Genomic DNA, 7,390 nt, shown 5'->3' with positions numbered 1-7,390 from the left:
ATATTGTGCCCCAAAAATTCAGGACATCATTCGGATAAGACCAGATTGCTTTTGTGATCACATCCATAGAATGTTGCACACACATACGATTGAAAACAAAAGCTGGAAGGCAGGCTACTTTTTCCCCAACTGCAATTGTTTATATTTCAGATATGACTTCACCTACTAGTATTATTACTTTCTTATTTGTCAGGGTTATGTGTTCATGTTTGAAAGTCTTCAATAATTGAACTGAAAGCGAATTTGAAGCCTATAATAATTTGAATTGAGAACGAACTTTCAACCGGATGATTTCTACGTGTGTTTTCAACAGTCTTTCAAACACAACAAACCATACATTTGTACAGACAGACGTACAGTGACAGACATTCACGGATTCCATAAGCTCCCTCTGATTGGTATACATGTACCCCATGGGAGCTAAAAATTACAAGACACGAGGTCCAGCTTTGCCTAGAAGAAAACACTCACTCTGTTGTATTAGATTGTAGTATTTTCAGTTTCTGCACTACGTGCTTTATTCAGATTTTACTCCATGCTATCAAGGTTTCTGGAAAAAAACAAGTTCAATATCATCAAGCAAAACTGAACCTTAAAGGTGAACGAACATACTTAGTAATCAAACACGCACGCCTCAACTTCATCATCTGGAATCCTCAATGTTGTTACTCTGTACTGAGTATCATTCACTTCTCTGCTGGGATTACATTCTGACAATGACAGTTACTGAGAATTTGAAATTTATGCAACACCCTGATTGGTTGATTCTGCTCCTGAAATTCATCTGATTGGTTAAATTTAAACCAAGGCCTAGACTGATTGGATACCTCTCTATCAACATGCGAACATATACATGGTAAAATCTGAACCGAACGGCTGCCATCGTTAACAAGTCTCACCCACACAGCATTGATAACTAGGTACAAATTCGATAAAAATTTCATCATTTTACAATACTCTTACAGGGAGGTATGCAACTCCAGCTCAAGATAGAATACACTTGACCGATTTTACACCCTAGCAACAGTTTTGAAATTCTCCACATGATGCAATATACAACCGTTTGAAGGACTGATTAAATACACATTTTTTTTTCAGAAATGAAACTCCTAGTCTGTATGAATGCATCGACAGATAACACCGAGTCTTATTACAGTCAATTTCTACAAAGCACTGAAATATTACAAAACAAATTCAGAAAAGATCATCCCCATGATACATAGATTAGGAAATAAAATTAAGTACAAATAAATAGACAAAGTTGGTACATATGTTCAATTTGCTTACATTTTTGAGTAAAGTACAAAAAAGAGCTACCTTCGTAATTGTTATGCATGAGAAAAGTGCTGCTAAGTCTTGCCGCAAAGTGACACTCCAATTATTGTCATGCTCGGAGTCAAAATGACTATGCTGGACAAAAGACATTTCATTTTCTCAGACTAAAAGCCCTGTGTATTATATGTCTCAGATTTGGACCATTTTGAGATTCACAACATTTTTTTTCACATGACAGGACTCACTTCAGACGAGCAATACCTTAAAAAGTAACAAATTGTGTTTACTGAACCTCCAAACACGAAGATCATGACTTTTTCCAAGTAGTTGCAGTATTTTTTTGCTTGTTTAGATTAACATACAGGTCAGTAGTGAATGGCAGTGCAAGTCACCTTTATGATGGATGCAGAAATGGAAGAATACCATAAAATGAAGTTAGGAGTTATATAGGATGAAAAATCTGCAATTTACAGGATTTGTAGGGAACAGAAAAATGTGGCACATTTGATGTGAAAGGGCGCCCTCAGTGGTAACAGCTGTATGAAAATGTATTTCACAATCTCCCCCATTTTCAACATTTTTACAATGTTATCATGACATTGCAATTAGAGAAGAAATTGCAACACATTTGAGCAGGGAAGTGAGAAATTTGTTGACATGACAGACAACTGCTGAAGAAATTTTTTTAAACAACAATGCAGGCTTGTCGTCAACAACTGTATTCGGACTGAACCTGAGCTTTGTTCATGGAAAATGTCTGCCACACAAACGAATCAAGTGTCCAAATAAAGCCTCCCTAGGTTCTGTTTTGCTTAAGGTTTGTACATACAGAAAGTTAAGTAGTCTGTAAATGGTGACATTACTGGAGAACTGTAATGGCACGCGCACACACGCACAAAATGGTCTCAGTATTCACAATGTAACAAGTTGTCTTTGGAGCAAGCGAAAAAAAAAAAACACGGCCCTCTCTCTTGTTCCTATAGTAACTATGGTAGCTAAGATGGCTACTGGGTTGGAATTACCAACGACTTTGTTCAGACATGGATGACGTTGTGAAAACGAAGTGTAAATCTTGGGATACGAAATTGACAAAAAATAACTGGCTATCTTCACTGCTGCTTGCATTCTTGTGGTCTCTCCTGCAGAGAGAGAGAGAGAGAGAGAGAGAGAGAGAGAGAGAGAGAGATGAGACAAAAATTCAGAATTACGAAAAATGGGAAAGAAACAAAAATGTGAATGTGTTCCTTATATCTTATTTGACTTTGCTGTTCTCATACTCTGTAAAATCAGAATCGGCCAGTGTGTGTGTATCCCATACACAGCCTTGCAATTTTTTTTACAGTATTCTAATTGGTTATTTACATAAAAGACCATTTTCTATGATATTGACTTGTAGTCTGCACATAATAATTTGTACATTTCATGCGCTGATGGAGGCCTCTCCAGTGTGTAGTTCTATCAAAGTTTGCTCATGTACATATTTTGACACAAAATTTCTCCCAAAAAATTGTAGCCATTCAAACAGTAGATCCTACATCAAGGACGTTTTAAAGTAAGGTAATACTGGTAATGTACACTGTTCCTGTCACTTGTAATTTGAGATTCACATGAAGTTCAGAAATTTCCCTGGAAGAGAATTCATAAGACAGGTGATGACTCACTTTACTAGGATCGTAGTCAGGATCATTTTCATCTTCTTCATCTCCCTCCTCTCCCTCTGCATCCTGTGGAGCAACAACAGCCCTATAAAACTCACTGTTTTTGGTCAGTTGGCAAGTACTAATCACTGATTCTTATTGCAACAGCCTATCAGTACATCTTTCAGAAAGAGTTAGAAGACTCACTCTACCTACCCTGTCATGGTTAGTCTCCTGGTTATAAAATCTATGATTACCATTCATAATTTTCTGCAATTATTTTAGCTTTCATTGAAGCTACAGGGGAATTTGAGTAAACAAAGTGGAGGATCAAATAACCCTTTTAGCACTGTAATTTTCTCCCGCCAAAATTTCAGTGCAAAATTTTACCAATTTTTATGAATTTTTCTGTAATTTTTTGATAATTTTGGACCAAATGGACATCACATCACATTTGCTACTGTTTTTTCTCAAAATTTTGGCAAAACTCTGAGAAAAATTGACAGGGGTTTATTTTATAAAGGGGACAAAAATAGACTTTGGTGCTCAAAGGGTTAAATATCACAGAGACGTAAACCTGGCATCAGACAGCCATATTGTTTCTGCTGATGTGCAGTGGCTCAGAAGTTTTATTTACAGGAACTTAAGGGGTCTGAAATAAAAAATTAGTTTCAGCCAACCAATTGGCTTTAAGCTTCTGAGATGCTGCACATTAGCCCAATATTGTTCCTCCTAGTTGTGGCCCTGATATTTAAAAGTTTAAATTTGATGGTCAAGAAAAAGTTATATTGCGCAAGTTAACTGGAACACTTTGTGATTTAGTAACTGAGTGAAAGACTTGAGAATTGAGCTTTACAGAAATATTTGACTAAGGTACTCAAAATTTGTAATTCAAAATGGTTTATGGCACATGGGAGCAAATTTCACAATTACACTAATCAATATGAAGTTTGGTCGATATTACGACAGTTAGTGTTCCTAAACCTTATGGGTGCAATTACATGTGGTGTTTGATTCGATAGATCACAATTTTACAGTTTCACATTGTATTACATACACATCTGAGTGTGTGTTATTTACTTGACATAATTACTTTGTATGGAGATTTTATATGACAAAGAACTCCTAGGTGGTGGTGCATTTATATGAAGAGAAAGGACCTGGTAGTTGGGTTTTTTACTCTTACAATAGTGCCTTTATACTTGATTATTGTGTGTTTTTTTTCAATCCAACCTGGTGTATGAAGAGTTCTGTTTGATTTTAAACTCTTGCATTAAGGTAGAATGCACTTTGAAGACATATTTGGACTCTCAAATTTTCAAATAACTCTGCTGTATACTGCTTGTGTGGACTTGTGGAGTGAATGAAGTTTTCACGGTCTTCTTCTTGTGAGAATCAAAAATTTAACATTTCCCATGGTGGCGGCCATTTTGAATTTCAAATATTAGTAAATTTATGGTAATTTGTTTCTCTGACAGCAAAATTTGCATGGTGACCTTTATTTCTACTTTCGATTTTGAAAGACAATGGTTTACGGTTTCCCGAGGAAACTTTGAGCAAAAGTTTCAATTTTTCAGTTTTGAGGTGCATGCTACCTTAAAGCATTTCACAAATTAAAAAAAACCCTTGGTGATTTTAGTGGAGGGAGGTGCTTTAAGACTACATGCCTGGGAGTGAACATAGAGTGTACTGTTTTCTATGTCAGGACACTGAGAAGACTGCCCTCAAGCAATACACCATCATAGGAGCAGCCTTTTGTTTTTCGACAACAGCGGTACCTTGCATGCAAGATAGCACAAACTGTGTGGATACAACTACAGTTACTTAGTTAGTTTTTACCCTAGACTTTCTGTTCAATATTACCTCTTCCTCTCCTTCTTCTTCATACTGAGCACGGGGAAAAAAAAGAAAAAATCAAATCAGAAATGAAGGATAATTTTGAGTAGAACTTTGTAACTTCTCTTCAGTGGAAGGTGTCAGAAATAATATATAGTAATTCTTCAAGTTGTATTTTGAAAATTTTTAGAAAGTAAATAGATTTGGCAAAAACGGAGATCTTGTAGGGTTCTTGATCAATATGATAGGAGAGCCCTCAGTCTGTTGAATCAATACAACATTTGACAATTTCAATATATTTATCTAAGAAAGATTCATAGTAGTTGGCATGGGTTCATCCACCGTTTTAATAACTGTTATAGTAAAAAGGCCGTCTTCACATCTACGTAAAAATTCATATTTTCTCAAATAAATTGGTATTCAGTTGAATGACATGTGAACAAAGATATGGCTGAATGTTTGAGAATGACATCTTACCTCATCTTCATCTTCGATGGCTTCGCCAGTGAAATAGAGGACGGCCTTGGGTATGATTCTCTCTCTGAAGAAGTGACCAATTTCAAAGTCAGATGCTAAAACAAGCTCTGTGTCTTCATCCTGCAGTTAAAAGATAAGGCATTGTAAGAGAAAGCCAACAAATTCAAGTATGTTGATCCCCCTGGCATGTGCAACAGTCTTGTTAGCCATTGCAGGTTTTTTCCTTAAATATAGCTGAACATGAACGATACTGCATGACTGCTACTAAATATTCGGACAAATTTTGTCAGTGTTGCATGTACAGACTTGTTGCAGTTTGTAGTCTGAGATGTTCATGTTTTCTATCCTCCATCGTAACATAAGCAGTCACGTTTCAAGTCTTATTTGCATCGATCTTGCATGCACAGTTTTCTCAAAAATATAATCTAAATTTGCAGACCAATATCAATTTTTGCATATTAATAACAGAACAATGACGTAATTTGTGAACAGCCCTGTGTTGAAACTTCTGAAGGGCTATTCCTATGAACTGGGACTGGAACTCTGCAAACATTGCCACTCATGAAATTTGAAAGGTTAAAAAATACATACATACAAAGGTATCAAGGTTGTCCTAGACCTAAGACCACACAATTTGTGGTAACTACTGACTTTTATCAACTGCATTTTACACATTTTCTACAATTTCAGATTTGAAATTCACATCCTACCATTTCGCCTTCATCCGGAACTTGTGGTGGATTGAAGAAATTAAAGAAGGAATCATTTTGTACGGTTTTGGTGACTGTCCTCGTTGTTCCCCGGCCTTTGTGCTTTTGTTTTTTCTTGATAACTTTCACCGTCACATTCTTTCCTTTCTTCCAATCTATTGTACATCTGTTGAAAATGTGAAAATGTAATAAGTAATAATAAGCATACATATATAAAATTGCCATCCTTGTGTTATCTCTATGAGGGGGAAGATAAAATTCCCAATTTCCACAAAACTAAGCCAGTGAAAACTTCATTTACTGTCAGTGAGCTTCAAAATGAGCCCCGACAAGTGATAGACCACAGGAATATTGTAAAAGTTTATGAGTCTGAATATCTTGCGCATTCTGAAGGATTGGTTCTACACTTTGAATCCACTGCCTCTCACTACAAACCTTAGAAACCCTCATTTTCAGATTCTTTACTCTGAATTTTCAAAGCTCCACTTGTCGAATTTTCAATTGCTTTTGTTAAGTCTATTGGCCTTGACAGCATATCAAGATTGGGCACATCACAAAGTCCCTTGATTCTATCATATAATACTATTCATGTGTGTGGATGTGATTTGCTGAGTAAAATTTTCTTTTGACTTCCATGTGTCCCACTGGCTTGGGCACAAACTGTTCACCCCTGATTCCCTATACACAGGTCCACACTCCAAATTGATAACAATGGGTTTGGGATAAACCATTGTGGTGAAAGGGTGGACTTGGAAGGAGTTATAAAGGAGTGGTCTGTACACTTTCTGGCTTGGCATGACATTCTGCGATGTGATGTTATACTTTTGTGCTCATGTCCCAGTATGGAAATCAAACATTGGCCAAAATTTGTTAGAGAAAAGCATTTGCCCTTTCATAAAATTACGTTGGTCTAACCCCATCATGTTTCATTTTAAGACTTGACCATTAGTTGAGAGATGGCGGACATGGGGCAAATAAAAAATGCAATAAAATGGAATAACTCACCCTGTGCAACTAACAATTTCTGGTCCTTCAAAACTGAACGGGTCTGTCTCATCCGGCTCCGATCGCATTGTATAATGTTTGGTTAGGACTTTATTAGTGAAGTAATCATTTGGAGAAAAATGGTATTCAAGAGTAAATCCCTGTAAAACAAAATAAAACACAAAATAAAATTTAGTTGCGGCTGGTTAACAAACACTTCTGTTGCCTAAAAGGGCAAATCATCAATAAAATGAATCTGGTGGCAAAATTGCAAACTGCTGCTAAACTGGTGAGATCCACTAGATGGGTAAAGTGTGTTGAAGTAGTTGAGTGAATCGCTAAATTGTCAGTAAATTAGCCATCATTGACTGCAGATACAGTTACCTTATTTATACAGAGTGCAATGGATATTATTAGCATTATTTATCGATACTGTGGACATCCATGAAGTGTAATTATGTTGTCATTCCA

The 7,390-nt window shown here is 36.3% G+C and overlaps 1 protein-coding gene across 8 annotated transcripts in view; it reads right to left on the bottom strand.

Moving 5' to 3' along the window:
• Positions 1–485: 485 nt before the first annotated feature.
• The window catches only part of LOC139138159 (nucleosome assembly protein 1-like 1), a 32,802-nt gene continuing 25,897 nt past the window's right edge, over positions 486–7,390 (bottom strand). For 3 of the 8 annotated variants that reach the window (XM_070706403.1, XM_070706419.1, XM_070706451.1), the window contains 6 exons: positions 6,941–7,080; positions 5,936–6,101; positions 5,226–5,345; positions 4,752–4,799; positions 2,937–2,999; positions 486–2,414 (listed from right to left, as the gene is read on the bottom strand). In XM_070706403.1, the coding sequence (XP_070562504.1) occupies positions 2,385–2,414; positions 2,937–2,999; positions 4,752–4,799; positions 5,226–5,345; positions 5,936–6,101; positions 6,941–7,080 (567 nt within the window). In that variant the 3' untranslated portion in view covers positions 486–2,384. Of the gene's footprint in view, positions 2,415–2,936; positions 3,019–4,751; positions 4,800–5,225; positions 5,346–5,935; positions 6,102–6,940; positions 7,081–7,390 lie in introns of all 8 variants that reach the window. The other 5 variants (XM_070706412.1, XM_070706427.1, XM_070706461.1 and 2 more) reach the window with 2 other exon arrangements.

The sequence above is a fragment of the Ptychodera flava genome, chromosome 1, assembly GCF_041260155.1.
Source record: "Ptychodera flava strain L36383 chromosome 1, AS_Pfla_20210202, whole genome shotgun sequence".
NCBI lineage: Eukaryota > Metazoa > Hemichordata > Enteropneusta > Ptychoderidae > Ptychodera > Ptychodera flava.
The sequence above is the reverse complement of the archived record's forward strand: the minus strand, read 5'-3'. Positions and strand labels throughout refer to the sequence as shown.